A 15,486-nucleotide genomic window follows, 5' to 3' on the forward strand; every position below is an offset into this window, starting at 1 on the left:
GGATACTATAAGTATTTACCGGATACTAACATGGGCGGAGATCACGTGAAGGTGTGTCACGATTGAGGGTCATGCTGGACGCTCATGTCAATCCTTCAAGAGTTTGTAGCGGGATGGTGGGGAGGTAAGTGCACTCATCAATCTGAGACTCCATTCTTCCTTCTTTTTAGGTGTATCAGGCCTTATAGTCGGTCACCCATTCGACACAGTGAAGGTAATTAATAATTTTATGATGAGCCACACCTACTCCTTTGTTTACATACAGTCTAGGCTCCAGACCCAAGGAGTGGGGGGAAGGGCAATAAGATATCATGGAACTATTCATTGCTTTGCTGATATCATTAAAACTGAAGGGGTAGGCTATGCGTATATGTCTGATAATTTTAATTTATAAGTGTTCTTAATTTTAAATTTTTTTCTGATGCCCTTCTGTTTTGAAATTTGAGCTCATTCTGAGCAACTTGGATTTTTTATGAATTTTTCAAGTTGCTCAAAAATTAGACCAAAGTCCTTGTGCTATAGTAATACAGGGTCATTGGTCAAATTTTTCCAAAAATGACTAGGAGAGAATTCTCTGTTTTTATAATTTTCCTGATACATTTACATGTTTTTATGCTGTGTAGCAAGTTTGAGCTGATTCCAATCAAAATTGATTTTTATGAATTTTTAAAGCTGCTCCAAAATTGGGCCAAAGTCCCTGTACTACTACATGGTCTTTGGCCAAATTTCACCAAAAATGACTAGAAAAGAATTCTTCATTTTAATGTTTTTCTCATACATGTATACCGGTATGTCCTTATGCTGCTTTTATAGTTTGAGCTGATTCCAAAAGTATTTTGGTGTATGAAATTCACCATTACCAGCAGCCACAAATACAGTATAGTACTTTTAATGTTTAGCTAGAAAAATAAAAATAAAATATTAATAATATTGAAAATTACTTTATCCCTATCGTCCATTTGGTTTGTTTGCCAACATTAAATAAAGATTAGTTCCAACAAGCCATACAACATCAGCATACACAGTGTATAGCCCAGTACTAGCTAATAATGATACTAATAATGTAATTTCATGGTTGCATGTCTATTATGAGTACTGATTCATGCTATGATGCTGTCTCGTTTCACCACATTGCATGCATTTGTACGTGTGTAATTGTTTTTCTATTATGCTGACTGTTTATACATGTGCATGTACTGTACCTTTTAATTTAATTCCTGGTTCTGATTACATTAACTTGTTCATTTCACTATTACTCACACTTAATCAGTTTTCGTTACTATTCTTAGGTACATGGTCTGTATAAAGGGATGGCATCACCGCTCCTTGGAATGGCCGCCATAAATGCTACCATATTTGGAGTGTACGGTATTTCAATGCGTCACCTTGAGAACCTAAGCCTTTTTCCTTTCCTTACTAATTCAGCCATTTCAGGTGCTTCAGCAGGAGTAGTCCAGTGCTTCATATGCTCACCTCTTGAGCTCATAAAGCTAAGGATGCAAATGCAAGGCATTGGCAAAGAACATACCATACGCAAGAAAAAGGATGTCAAATCAGCTGGAGGTAGGTCTCCGCAATACCGAGGTCCCCTACAGACAGCACTCCACATTGTCAGAACAGAAGGGCCGCTCGGACTGAGTAACGGATTGACTGTGACGTTTTGGCGGGAGACCCCAGCTTTTGCTGTGTACTTTTATACTTACGATTATCTTTGTCTGAAATTAGCCCGCGGGGAACCCGTGACTGATCTGGGCCCAATGGAGCTCTGCCTCGCTGGCGGTTTTAGTGGGATCAACGCATGGCTGGTGACTTATCCATTTGACGTAATTAAATCACGGATACAGGTAGATGGCGTCGACGGTCCACAGCAGTATACAGGTATGGTGGATTGCTTTAGGAAGAGCTATCGGGCCGAGGGGTACAAGGTCTTTTTTAGAGGCTTGAACTCGACTTTGATCAGAGCTTTTCCTACCAATGCTGCCACATTCTCTACTGTGACTTATATTCTGAGATTTTGGAGAAGAGAATCATAGTCCTCATTCTATTTATTATAATTTATTGTGTTTTATTCTTAATTGTAGCACGTGATAATTTTCACGATGTTAAATTTCCAATGAAGATATCTTCTTTTATGATAACATAATAATTATTATTACAATCAAGTGAAATGGTTGTGTTGGATGATTGTAAGTGTGTGTGTGTGTGTGATATGAATAATTAACATGTACTGAGTCTGGTGACGAGACATATACGAACAGTTTGATCAAAAGATGTTGTAACAAGCAACCCTTCCTATAATATAAGAACATGTACAGTAAAAATGGTAATTTAAAAACTAGTACCACTTCTAATTTAAACTACATGTACAGTAGTTCTCCAATCCCCCCCCCCTATACCGTATAGTGGTTTTTTTTTCGAGGATAATAAATTTCGCGAATGATCTGTATCCGGAAGTTTGTGGAATTAATTTTTTGCGAATTTCTACTAATTTGCCATCTTGTACCGTATTAAATTGATTTTCAAGGAATTTAATTTCGTGAATCATGAAGAAATTTGCAAAATTTGTTATCCTCGAAAATTTCCCGCTATACGGTATGTCACTGCACCTTATCTGGGCTCCAGTCAAGACTAGAGATTGGTTGAGTCGAGAAAGTGACAGTTTGAAGGAGACCAACAGAACCGACTACCCCAACCTCATGCCCGCCTTCATCAGCCTTGCTTCTCTTACTGGGGTAGGAACTAAAAGAAGAGGAAAAGGGGGAAGGGATAGGAAGACATAAATTTTGAGTACAGTATAGGTACATGCACATGTACATGGACACTAACTATTTCCATAAACTAATAGATCCGTCTCCACCAGTTGTCATGAAGAGGTCACGATTGTGAGGTGAGTGTCTTGCACACCACAGTGTGGTGGACTTGTGATACTAACAACAGAAAGAGAAAGGGTGAGGAGGGAAAGAGATGGAAAGTGAGATAATCAGATAAAGATAAGTATTTTTGTAAAAAGATAAATAAAAACTCGAAAGCTGACATATGACTGATGGAAAGTGAATGTGCTAATTAATAATTATATTACAAAGAAGGAATGTCAAAGTAACAACAATAGAAACAACAATAACAACAACCAGTTAGGACATTATTATGACTTCTTTCTCCCTCTCTCTCTGCTACCTTTTCAGTAAGTGATGTGTAGCCTTTTGCTGGATGGAAAGTTCTAAGATCAAACAAGTTAAATTTTGATTCTAGGGTAGCAGAGACCAGCTTGTTCATTGGAATATCTTTCCTATCAAACTCTAACCCACAGACCTAAAAAAAAAGGAGAGAGAGAGAGAGAAAGGTTAAGAATATAAAGTAAAAAGTAGCAAAAAAATTGATTCTTTTCTTACCCCATTCTTAACATTGGTCTCCCATTTTAAAGTCATGGTTCTCAAATCAAACATTTTAATGTCTCCATTGTCATATCCAGACACGACACACCTCTCTTCATCATTGTACGAATTACCGAAAGCAACTGCCCAGCAGTCCCTCTTCATGTCACCCTCGGCCGGAGACATGGTGGCCACGGGCGTGCCCTTTTGACGAGGATCCCAAACTTTAACAGTACCTACAAGTACACGTTATATTCACATGTAATCGCTGTATTAAATAAACAAAGTGGATAACTGTATAGACATAAACCAAGGCTATATAACCTTATACAATTAGCATAACAGTCAACGTAAATAAATAGATTAATAATAATTTACACATACGCACATACATGTGTATCTAACTTTAAAGTATTGTCATTCACATTACAGTGTTGCCATACAATTATTATGCATACCAGACCTAATGTGCCTGTACAAATAGTTTATTACCATAATTAATAATAATCCCATACTAATTTGTATAGGAATTCCTCACTAATCTCAAATTATACACACATGCATATCACATGCCCTTATTATAATTCATAAAATACAATTTATCATATTAATATGATTAGCTCGCCTAATAAAAGGAAGTAAACAAAACTCCACCAGCCCTAATTTTGATAATAAATCTATACTTTAGCTTACCATCTCTGCTTCCTGTCACTATCTCTGGAGCCCCTCCTCCAATCCCCAGCCCACCCACTCCATCAATAGCGTTAATTATCAACTCGTGACCTTTCACCGAGTATATCGGGAGGTCAGTTTTTTCCAGGTCCCTACAAAAAAGACGTTATTCTAATTAATTAGCACTTGGCTGACCATATTTGGAGGAAGCCAGCAAAGTCCCCGGTTGCTAGATTACGCTGGTGCAAACTTGTCCCGCCGAATGTCCCACACTTGAAGGAATGCTTTTTTTCGGACTAAAAAAATAAGAGAGTAAAGGGGTCACGTGACCATCACCTGACCTCTTTGATAGACTTGAGCTCCCCTTTGCTTAGCTCGTATATATGGAATGCACCCGTATCTCGAGGGTGAGAGCCTAGGACGACACACTTAGCACTGCATGGTATCCACTTGGCGTCGTAGAGTGTGAAATTGAGGCTCTTTTCAACGTGGGCTATGATCTGAGGCTTGTCCATTTTATTTGGTTTTGCTTGGGGGTTAATAATAATTCATTTCTATTAAGGAGGCGTGGCCAAATAATTTAATAATTCGTTTTTTCCTTCGTCACTTGAGTCCGTTTCCTCTGTCTTATCTTTCAGTCCTTATTGATAGTGTTTGGTTTAGTTTATCGTTTTATACTCTCTCGATTGACTTCTAACAAACAACCCTCCTTCCTGCCATCTTTTTTTTTTCACTTTAGCCCCGTCCCTCATCTCTCTCGTCTATCCAGTACTCCTGATGAGTGATGGCTGGCGCGGGAGGTAATCCAGATACTTTCACTGGCCTGGTCTCTATGACCATCCTAGAGGCGCAGAACCTCAAATCAGTCACCCTTCCCGGGGGCCACAAGCTCTCTAACAAGGACTTTGATCCATACTGCGTCGTGGATTTCGACGACATTTATTTTGGCAAAACGACCCACAAGACCAACACGTACTGTCCCGTTTGGAACGAGCTGGTCGAAGAGCCTGTAGAGGATGCTTCTAGGATGCAAATAGCCTTGTTTCATGCCTCGACGATACCCCCCAACCCTTTCATTGCACACGTACAAGTTCCTGTCTCTGAAATCAGGCTCACAAAGGAAGATGAGTTTACTGTAAGTAATACTATAGAGAGTTTCTAGGTATAGGTAGTTTCTCGATTGTCCATGGACTAATGATGTATTAAAAGGAGGGAGGGGTCAACACGAAAGCACATGTACCACATGTTTAGTTGTAGTGATAATTAGTAATAATATTTTTAAAAGTAATTGTAATATTAGTGTTTGTGGACCAGGCAATTAGGGGGTGCATACTTGTATATTTATTATTTTACAGTGTTGTTGTTATTATTAGGACTTATATGCATTTGTCATACTTTTGTTGGTATGTTACATTTTCTCTCTCTCTCTCTCTTTCTACATGTAGCTTGAGTTGGAGCCAGAAGGTTCAATTCGCTTTCGTATTCAGTTCCAAGAGAAATGGGGAAGTAAGTGTCATAACCACACACATACATGTACACATGTATCTGTTTATGCCCACTACATCTTGTGTGCATGTACGTACATGTACATACCTGGTACACACTGCACACATAATTTTAATAATGTAGACAGTTAATACTCATTAGCAATCCCCCTATACTCACTGACAGGCAAGCATTGCATCACAAATATTACCATAAAAGATGTTGATGGATAGACATACAGAAGCCACAGTGGCCACACCTTTTATAATGCTCTTGTTTATCCATTCTTTCCCTTCCTCCCCTCTCTCTCCTCTCTCTCTCTCTCTCTCTCTCTCTCGCCTCTCTCTCCTCTCTCTCTCTCTCTCTCGCCTCTCTCTCTCTCCCCTCCCTCCTCTCTCTCTCTCCTCTCTCTCTCCCCCTCTCTGTCTTCCCTTCCCCCCTCTCTCTCTTCCCTTCCCCTCTCTCTCCCCTTCCTCTTCTCTCTCTCCCCTTCCCCTTCTCTCTCTCCCCTTCCCCCCTCTCTCTCCTCTCTAATTATTCCCAAGGTTTAGCAAAGAAAGAGTTTCATGTTCGTAGTCAGGTAATCAAGGGCCATCGTGGAGCAGTGAGGAGAAAGATTCATATTGTGAATGCTCACAAATTTATGGCAACTTATCTGAGGCAGTTTACATTTTGTGCTCACTGCAGGGACTTCATTTGGTAAGAGAATAAATGAATTATTGTATTGTTTACTTTACATGTGTCTCTCTCCCTCCCTCCCTCCTCTGATCTGTCTTGTTAAAAGGGGTCTGGTCAACAAGCAAGGCTATCAATGTCAAGGTACTGTTATTGAATCGATAGAGAACTGGTTTTAAATGCTTGTTTTTTTAGTTTGTTCTATGGTCGTCCACAAGAGATGTCACAAATCGATAATCACGCCATGTACTGGCCGGAAAATCACCGAGGATGAGGTGAGATACATATATGTCACATGACCATCACATGACTATACATGTACATGTACCTTAGGACACTGCTAAGGCTTCGGCTCGTTTTAGCATAAATGTTCCTCATCGGTTTAAAGTCCATAACTACAAAAGACCAACCTTCTGTTCACATTGTGGTTCGTTACTATGGGGATTATATAGGCAAGGACTGAAATGTGAAGGTATGTCCATTCACATGTATTATGTCATCTTTGTTTCTCTCATCTTTCCCTTTCAGTTTGTTCTTGTTATTTTTCTCCCACCTTTAGTTCTTAATATTGCCTCTCTCTCTCTTTCATGCTATATTGTACATGTATATTATATATATTTTTTCTTTCCCTCTCTCTTTTTTCTCTTCTCTCTCCCTCTCTCTCCTCTCTCTCTCTCTCCTCTACCTCTCTCTCTCCCCCCTCTCTCTCCATCTCTCTCTCTCCCTCTCTTTCTCTTAGCTTGTGCTATTAATGTACATCAAAGATGTGAGCAGTTTGTTGCCCATAGCTGTGGCATAGATCAAGTCTCACTGGCCAAGATGATGTCACAGATGGGTGTCTCTGCCGATCAGCTTAGCTTATCCGGAGTAAGCTTAAGCTACTTATTGTACACATACATGCATGTATACACTTGCTATGATGATATTCTTTGTATTTGTATTGTTGATTTCTTCATTTGTTGTTTCGAATGACAATAGAAGCTTACATCATAATTGATCATGTAGTATATTTGTCATATTAATTATTGGCAGCCTATATTCTTATTTCCTTTCATTATAACTTTAAACTTTGTCCTTCTTCCTCTCTTTCTCTCTCCCTCCCTAACTGTCTCTTTCCCTCTCTTTAGTCTAAAAGAAAATCCGTAACTTCTGTGAAATCGGAGGAGAACGGTCCCTTGAAACCTCCCGATATTCCTGCCCCTGTTCGTCAGATTAAAGCCCCAGAGCCTGCAGCCTTGCAGAAAGTTGTCACTCTAGATGATTTTAAATTCCTCAAAGTCCTCGGTAAAGGCTCCTTTGGGAAAGTAAGTCAATAATCGAGTGAACATGTGTATAATATCATGTGATGTGTGTGTGTGAGTATAGGTTCTGTTAGCTGAAATGAAGAACAGTGATCGTGTGTATGCCATTAAAGTGTTGCGTAAAGACGTGATACAAGATGATGACATTGAGTGTGTGCTGACAGAGAAGAGAGTGCTGGCATTAGCTTGTAGACATCCTTACTTAACTTCCATGCACTCTTGTTTCCAGACAGAGGTATGATACACACTTTATATTATGTACATTATTCCATTCGCATTGGTTTGTGTTTTTTTGACTAGCTGTTGGTTTGTTCACACTTATGTATCTTTATTTCTCTCTTTTTCTTGTTGGATACTGTCTCCTCTTTCATCTTAATGTCTTTATGCATCTTTATCTCTTTCTCATTTTATTTCTTCCTCTCTTCTCCCCCCCCCTCTCTCTTTCCCTCCCTTCCTCTCCAGGAGAGGTTATTCTTTGTCATGGAGTATGTTAACGGGGGCGATCTCATGTTCCAAATTCAGAGAGTCAGGAAATTCGATGAAGACAGAGCAAGGTACTGCAACAATAATAACCCACTCAACAATCGTTTAATGCATGTACATGTACATGTTCATGCATGCATGTACTCCTACTGTATCCAGTACATTTATTATTGGTAGCTGTTGGCTTGAAGACAGTCTGATGTGTCTATCTTTGTTTGATGCTCTTTAATTATCTGTCATTTATGGTATAGACTGAGTATCACGCCTACTCCTACATCCTGTTTTGCCACGCCTACTTATCTTAATTGCATGACCATTGTATCATGAACTTGAAATTATATTTTTAGGTTTTATTCGGCTGAGATCATTCTTGCTCTGCTGTTTCTTCACAACGTGGGTATTATATACAGGTAATTGGAGTGTTAAGTAAATTTTCATAATAATACACATATATTGCAAGTTCTGCATGTACTATGAACATAATGTACATGTATGCTTTATTGTCTTCTCTAAATCTTTAAATCTCTTTTTTTCTTTTTACTTCTCTCTCTTTTTCTATTCCAGAGATCTTAAACTCGATAATGTTCTTCTTGATTCTGATGGTCACGTTAAAGTTGCTGATTTTGGAATGTGTAAAGAGAATATTAAAGATGGCCGCCTCACCTCAACTTTCTGTGGAACTCCTGACTACATTGCTCCAGAAGTGAGAGGGAAAAAGAGAGAGGGAGAGAGAGAGAGGGAGGGAGGGAGGGAAAGAGAGAGAGAGTAGAGGAAAGGAAGGAGAGAGAGGGAGGGGGAAGAGATAATTGTAGTCAGAAAGGCTGTTATAGAAATATGGAACTGACAGTTTACAATGTGATTCATTATTTACAATGTAACATGTAGTTCCATTATGTTATCATTACTTGACATGAACTCTCTTCCTCTCAGATACTAGAAGAGAAGGATTACGGTTCCTCTGTGGACTGGTGGGCTCTGGGTATCCTCATGTATGAGATGATGGCCGGACAGCCTCCGTTTGAGGCTGACAATGAGGACGAGTTGTTTGAAGCGATTAGAAATGACGAGGTCCTTTATCCAGTCTGGTTGAGTCGAGAGGCCAACTCCATATTAAGAGGGGTAAGGCAAAGCATGTACATGTACATGTATAGTACATGTATAGTGTCTACAATGTACATGTACATGTGTGCCTATTTGATGTGTGTTGTGCACATGCAGAGCTCATGCTCTATCATCAATTAGCCAATTATGGTAGTGTGGTCTGTTAGTGATAAGAAATTATTAATGATTATTTATTCTTATTGTTTTAAGCAGCAGGGGCCCTCGCCTAATCTCTATCACAATAAGAGATCAATTCATTATTACTAGAAAGAATGTAAAACATTAAGGGGCTCAGCCTTTTGGCCACGCCTCCCAGTCACGCCCATACACAGCAGTGACAGTACATACATGTACTGTACATACAGAAAATTTTCACCAGAGTGGGCTTCACCCAATTAATGTGTTACTTTTAATTTTTTTTTTTTAGTTTTTAACAAAGAACCCAGCAAGGAGATTAGGATGTCAGCCTGGTATAGGCGAGAGACAGATTAAGATTCACGCCTTCTTTAGGACCATTGACTGGGAGAAACTAGAGAAGAGACAAATACCACCTCCTTTTAAACCACAAGTGGTTAGTATACATCTCTTCTCCTCTTCTTTTCTCTCCTTAACTCACCTCCTTTTCTCTTCCCCTCCCTTCTCTTTTCTTCCTTTTCCCTATCCTCTTTCTCTAATACCGTATAGAAGGAAATATTGGAGGTAGTTAAATTTGGCAAATTTGTTGTTTTGATAGCCATTCGCCAAAATAAAATCTGCCATTTTGAGCCATTATGCGCATGCTAATGGCACATGGCCAAAAATTTGCCAAATTAAAATTCACCAATCACCTAAATTTAGCAATTCGCCAAATTTAACTCCCTCCACAATTTCCTTCTATACGGTAATTGAATCTCATCCTTTTCCTTGTAGCGTGGCAAACGTGATTTTAGTAATTTCGATGCTGACTTTATAACGGAAGAACCAAGACTCACTCCAATAGAATCATCAGCTTTAGATAACATCTCTCAAACTGAATTTAAAGATTTCACATACACAAACGCCGAGTTTGTCGCATAGCAGAGTAGGAGCCTCTTACCTTATATAGAGTACTGTATGTGGGTGTGGCTTTGAGTATACATACCACTAATAAAAATTATTGTTAACTTTTGATCAACGCATATCAAGAATATTGTTATTATTATTATTATTCATTTCTTTAAATTTATTAATAGTTATTATTTGCTTTTGCTGTGTCTTTCTAGCCCCTCCCTCTCTTTAATTCTCATTATGAAGTGAAAAAACTACACCTGAGCTTTAATGTGTACTATTATTATTATTATTATTATTGTTATTATTAATGAATAATCACATCATGATAAATGTATGAATTTTAGAATAAAAATTTTAATAAAAATTGTGCAAAAAAATTTACAATGTCTATATATCTACTCCATACTCCTCATAAGATTTTGGCATATTCAATGTCAACAATATGCATGCTGTTAGCAACTTAGTATAATATGCTTGTGAAAAACATGGTATTCCAAAAAACTCTAGAGAATACTTTGTAACTTGAGTTGATTCAGATCAAAATTAATTTGTATTTTTTGATAAATTTTAATGTTGCCCCAAAATCGGGCCAAAGTCTCTGCACTATAGTAAAAGGTCTTTGGCCAAATTTTGTCAAAATTGAAAAGGAGAGAATTATCAATTTTAACTGATGTTATCTGTAGTTTATTAACTACATGTATTACTAAAGTTATTATTATTTTAATAAAGAGTGAGAGAAATGCAGTTTGAGAGACATACAACCGAGAAGCTGCATACCCAGTATAAATAAACTAATAAGTAGGGTAACACAGACACAGTAGTAGAGAAAAGAAAAAGACAACAAATACCAGTATGAGAGATGAAACAAGTTAGTGGACGTAGGACATGGCAAAAATTTATTGCAAATACACATAAAAATAAAAGTACATCTAGGATTATTACCATCAAAATTATCTAGAAATTAGGACCAGAGAAATTTCTTGAGTTTAATACAGAGTGTGAATAGATTGGGAGAGATTGAAGAAAGGAAGTTTGTTCCAAAATCGGGGAAGGCAATTAAAATAGAAATGAGAGGAAAGAGTTAAGTGGGGACTGGGGAGTGTTGTGTAGCAGTTTATATTGAGGCTAGCAGCCCTGGTAGTACTGTGAGCAAAGGAGATATAAGAAGAGAGATCAAAGTTACCACCAGCATCCATATACTGAGCAGTGCATGGAACATAAAAGAAATATCCAGATATTCAAGATACATAGCTAGTGGCAGGAGGCTGAGTTTATAATCAAATGATCCTTGTAGGTAGAATAATAATCTGACAATATAAACTTAGTAGCACGTCTCTGAATCCTTTCCAAACTCACAATATCTTTCCCTAAAGTAGGTCTCCATACCTGGGAACCATAAGACCACAAGGATCTGACAAGTGTGACCACAATACATCTGATGAAAAATTGATACCATGCAAGATCTTTAGTTGTACTGCAGGCAGAGATGTTATCCCATGGATCGTTTAATCATATGGTGGAGGTCTACAACTACTTTTTGAAAATCGTACTGGCAATTTTTTGGCTATAATGTTAAACTTTAAGTCCCATTCATCGCTCCACTCATAGATAGTATATATGCTCCACTTGAGTTGTGGGCTGCATTCGGTTTCTCTTGCAGCACTATATAGAGCAGTCAACTGCAGAGGAGATCTCATTAAAACATTTGGAGTCGTCAGCAAATATAGAGTAAGAATAGAGGCCCAATGACACTCCCTTGTGGTACACCACTCAAAACAGGTCAGAAAGTCAGATATAAATTGGGAGCCTAGAGGATTCCTGTGCATGTCAAAGCAAGTTCAGAAAGGATTTCATCAAATACCTGGATCCAGGCACCACGATGGATTTCTTCTCCGAGGGATTCAGAGAAAGACTCTATCAATAGGAAGTCACAAGAGCGTCTCTCTCCATTACTTAACGGCTGATGCTTCTTAGACGCTGGGACCCTGAAAAGGTTCTTGGAACAATAATAAAAATTCTGGAAGGAGATGACGGGATGATAAAGCCCCCAACTTTTACCCATTGCGAAAGATAGAACAAAGTCAGTCTAGTCAGTACTGATGTGCCTTTTATAACCATTTTTTCTCCCGACTAGAATATCCTCGCTAATCGTATGAGCATGGTCCACAGGAAGGCCGGCCTAGTAGGCTAGTCCACCAGATGTCCTGCAAGTTGCGCAAGTAACTACTCCACACAGACGGTGGCAGTGAAGGGAAGGGACTGGTGGTCCAAAGGATTATTATCCAGTTAGTGTATCCCCCGGATACTGAACAATAAACATTTCACCACTTTAAGAGAGAGGGCAGAAAAATTGGGATGCCAATTCACTTGATAAGCTGTTTCATAAGATTTTGGGTTTTCGTTGAGCGCTATAATGATTTGGATTCACAAAGAACTCACAAGCTGATGACGGCTATACAGCAGCAAGATAATCGCTGACTGAGCTAGTGGTTGAATGGTCAGGTATACGGGACAGATGGGGGCCTGTCGATCAAAATTGAAGACTTAACGGTGTCACTGGAAGATAGTGTCCATCATTAAATAACAAACCTAAAATATTTCTGCTACATGTAAGCTTGCCATGCATGGCGGTGGCTTTGACTATGGAGCCATCAATCCAGACAGTATTGATAGTGGAGAGATTGGCCAGTCTGTGATGAAACTGATGGAGCCTGGTGGCTACTTTCTTTTACTTTGTCCACCACCCTGGCTATGTATCATGGAGAACTCCAGGCTTTGGACCGTGGTTTTGTAGTCAGTGTAATGTATGTATATGTATGTATTATTCTTATTATTCTATTCTTCTTATTATTGTATTATTGTAATTATTCTAATCTCTATATGTCTCTATGTTATGTGGTTAATGTGTTTAGTTATAGGTTCATAGGTGTTATCATAATGTACCATTATTATTATTATGTGTGTTGTTAGCCTGCTCTTTTGTTATAGTAGCTTTGTAGCACATGCTTTTCATGCACTCTATTCAATTATCATTCCTCTGTTCTCTCTCTATTATACTCTCATGATCTTATCCCTTGTTCTCGAGTTTTAACCGAATAAAGAATTTAAAATATATTACAATTTGGCGATGAGGGTAGGATGGCTACTCATGGTAGACTCCGAGAATTTATTTGGCCAATTTTACTGCTATACGGTACCATGCACAATCAAATAAATACAAGTTCTAGCCCAATCACAAAATTTCATGCTATCAAAAATGCAAAAGGTATAAAGTAGAACAGTTCAAGGACATGAAGGAAGGTAGAAAAAGAGGATAAATAGAAGAATAGAGAACATTTTACATCAAAAATGCAACAAAAGTCAAACAAACTTATAAAAACAAATATAAAAGCTCAATAAATGAAAATTTATCCCCATACCAGAAACTATCAATACCTGATTAAGAATTTAAGACAAGAGAGGCAAGCTGGTTGCTCACTTTATCCACAAATGGACTAGAGTACCTTGTCAAAATAGAAGGAATGTTAGCCTCTGAAACAATTAATCCCCAATAACTTACTTTCTCTTTTAAAACTAAAAATAGATAAATGTATATATAATATATTAATGATGTGTCCTGACTCCTTTAGTTAGTTACAATAACTAATAAAATTAGCTATTTTAGCTTTCCTCAATTTCTATTACATTTTCCAATCAAGGTTTTCCACCAAGTATGCTAAGTGAGTGCTACATGAGCTGACAAACACTCCAATACCTACATGTACATGGCATTTGGAGCCAATTTATTATTTTAAAATCTAATTTTAATTGGAATCAACTCAGATAAGATGTATATAGATCAGAAAAATTATAAAAATGGAGATTCTCTCCTAGCCATATTTGACGAAATTTGACCAAATTTTAAGCAACTTAAAAAATTTGTAAAAAATCAAATCTTTTAAGAACACGCATATGTATTAGGAAAAAATTTTAATGGAGAATTCTCTCCTTGTGATTTTCAATTTTGAGCAACTTGACAATCTACTTGACAAGAAGCTGATGCCAAAATTCAGTAGGAAACCCAGTTTCCAATACATATCCAAAACAAAGTTTTTAGTTTAATGTCATAATAGTTTTGATTCATGAACATTGATTTTAAACCTTTAAAATTTTTTCAAAGAAATTAGGCATAAACCAGTATAGAGTTCCCAGCCAATAACCATGATTAGACACAAGTGGGCATGGCAAAAAAAATAATGTACTGGCTAAAACCAACAATATTAAAATTCAAAACTAATAACGCTATTTTCAGCATTATAACTGCAACAAAAATACTGATACTATTGTTTATAATAATATAGTTAAACTATTTTAATGGCTGTTGTAAATTCGGTACATCAGTTGCTCAACCAACATTATGACATAATCATTGTTGGAACCGTCACAATAAGATAAGATTGAGGTGCAACATTCAAAATACTGTTTTTATAGACTGTGTGCATTCCGTACCACAGAATGTGCACAAAAAGAAAGGGACTTCTGATTGGGTAAAATGAGATACTGTAGTTATGACATTGTTCGCATTATCTACTCTTGGCTAGAGTAATAGCAACAAATGCAAGGATTATGGTGTTTCTACTAATGTATAAAAATTATCAGATACTATGGATCTACATGTACATGTATATAGCACTATGTTTCCACTTTTCATGGAGTCCTAAAAAACTTTGCAAATTGTGGAGCTTTATCTTACGATTGTGCTAAAGGCTGTGAAAATTGTAAAGGTTTTACACCTTGAAAGTTGAATGCTGTACTGTGATAGTTAATTTTGTTTCCTTTACCTCTCTCCCTCCATCTGTTTCCTTTAGGTAATGTGATTATGAACAACAAAAGATGAATTCCTAAAATTTATGTCACTTCTATCCCCTTTCTTTCTCTCTCCCACAGTCCCACTTTCTTCCCCCTCTCTCCTCTGTCTTTTCTTCAGTGTTCATGAAGCAAATGCATGAGACACACTATGCACATACAAACTTTAATTTATAATTTTATTTATTTTAATTTCAATTTTCAACTAATTTTAATTACATTTTAGGCACTTTTAAGATCCATTTTAGTTAATATTCCAGCTCTATTTGTGTGACCTGTCTGAATACAATAAGCAGTATAGTGTCCCTCACTCCAGTACCACTCATAGTACAAGTATAGAGACCACCGTCAGCCACTTTAACTGATGCTATAGTGAGGTTACTCTGTACAGCTGGACTAGTAGAAGGACTGCCATGTTGAGACCTAAACTGAGAGTTGACACCATTAGCAATAATACCATTGGACGGTTTCATGCCACTGCTGTCCATCCAAGTAATTTCATAATTGATTGGTAAGTATCCAGT

The 15,486-nt window shown here is 37.6% G+C and overlaps 3 protein-coding genes and 2 long non-coding RNA genes across 5 annotated transcripts; 3 read left to right on the forward strand and 2 right to left on the reverse strand.

Annotated features, from left to right (window-relative positions):
- The first annotated feature begins 12 nt into the window (after nucleotides 1-12).
- On the forward strand, nucleotides 13-2,143 carry LOC100633172 (mitochondrial basic amino acids transporter-like). The gene is made up of 4 exons (XM_003386435.3): nucleotides 13-124; nucleotides 171-214; nucleotides 266-355; nucleotides 1,290-2,143. Exons 1-4 carry the CDS (start codon nucleotides 85-87, stop codon nucleotides 2,031-2,033), a joined length of 918 nt encoding a protein of 305 aa, XP_003386483.1. The 5' UTR covers nucleotides 13-84; the 3' UTR covers nucleotides 2,034-2,143.
- On the reverse strand, nucleotides 2,103-4,640 carry LOC100633299 (WD repeat-containing protein 92-like). The gene is made up of 8 exons (XM_011405501.2): nucleotides 4,385-4,640; nucleotides 4,239-4,339; nucleotides 4,065-4,195; nucleotides 3,390-3,607; nucleotides 3,175-3,309; nucleotides 2,827-2,927; nucleotides 2,607-2,739; nucleotides 2,103-2,292 (listed from the first exon to the last, which is right to left on the reverse strand). Exons 1-8 carry the CDS (start codon nucleotides 4,556-4,558, stop codon nucleotides 2,218-2,220), a joined length of 1,068 nt encoding a protein of 355 aa, XP_011403803.2. The 5' UTR covers nucleotides 4,559-4,640; the 3' UTR covers nucleotides 2,103-2,217.
- Nucleotides 4,641-4,689: 49 nt separating this feature from the next.
- Nucleotides 4,690-10,481, forward strand: LOC100633428 (calcium-independent protein kinase C). The gene is made up of 15 exons (XM_003386437.3): nucleotides 4,690-5,178; nucleotides 5,489-5,549; nucleotides 6,074-6,227; nucleotides 6,313-6,347; nucleotides 6,399-6,478; nucleotides 6,537-6,675; nucleotides 6,943-7,070; nucleotides 7,331-7,507; nucleotides 7,569-7,739; nucleotides 7,967-8,058; nucleotides 8,335-8,397; nucleotides 8,552-8,690; nucleotides 8,918-9,106; nucleotides 9,516-9,659; nucleotides 9,998-10,481. Exons 1-15 carry the CDS (start codon nucleotides 4,828-4,830, stop codon nucleotides 10,142-10,144), a joined length of 2,070 nt encoding a protein of 689 aa, XP_003386485.1. The 5' UTR covers nucleotides 4,690-4,827; the 3' UTR covers nucleotides 10,145-10,481.
- Nucleotides 10,482-10,857: 376 nt separating this feature from the next.
- LOC109581785 (uncharacterized) lies at nucleotides 10,858-12,050 on the reverse strand. Its single transcript, XR_002184772.1, has 2 exons — nucleotides 11,979-12,050; nucleotides 10,858-11,924 (listed from the first exon to the last, which is right to left on the reverse strand). It is a non-coding gene; the product is annotated as an uncharacterized LOC109581785 (long non-coding RNA).
- A 109-nt stretch (nucleotides 12,051-12,159) lies between these two features.
- Nucleotides 12,160-13,237, forward strand: LOC109581784 (uncharacterized). Its single transcript, XR_002184771.1, has 2 exons — nucleotides 12,160-12,197; nucleotides 12,252-13,237. It is a non-coding gene; the product is annotated as an uncharacterized LOC109581784 (long non-coding RNA).
- The last annotated feature ends 2,249 nt before the right edge of the window (nucleotides 13,238-15,486 follow it).

This window comes from Amphimedon queenslandica, unplaced genomic scaffold (genome assembly GCF_000090795.2).
Source record: "Amphimedon queenslandica unplaced genomic scaffold, v1.1 AMPQUscaffold_13420, whole genome shotgun sequence".
Lineage (NCBI taxonomy): Eukaryota > Metazoa > Porifera > Demospongiae > Haplosclerida > Niphatidae > Amphimedon > Amphimedon queenslandica.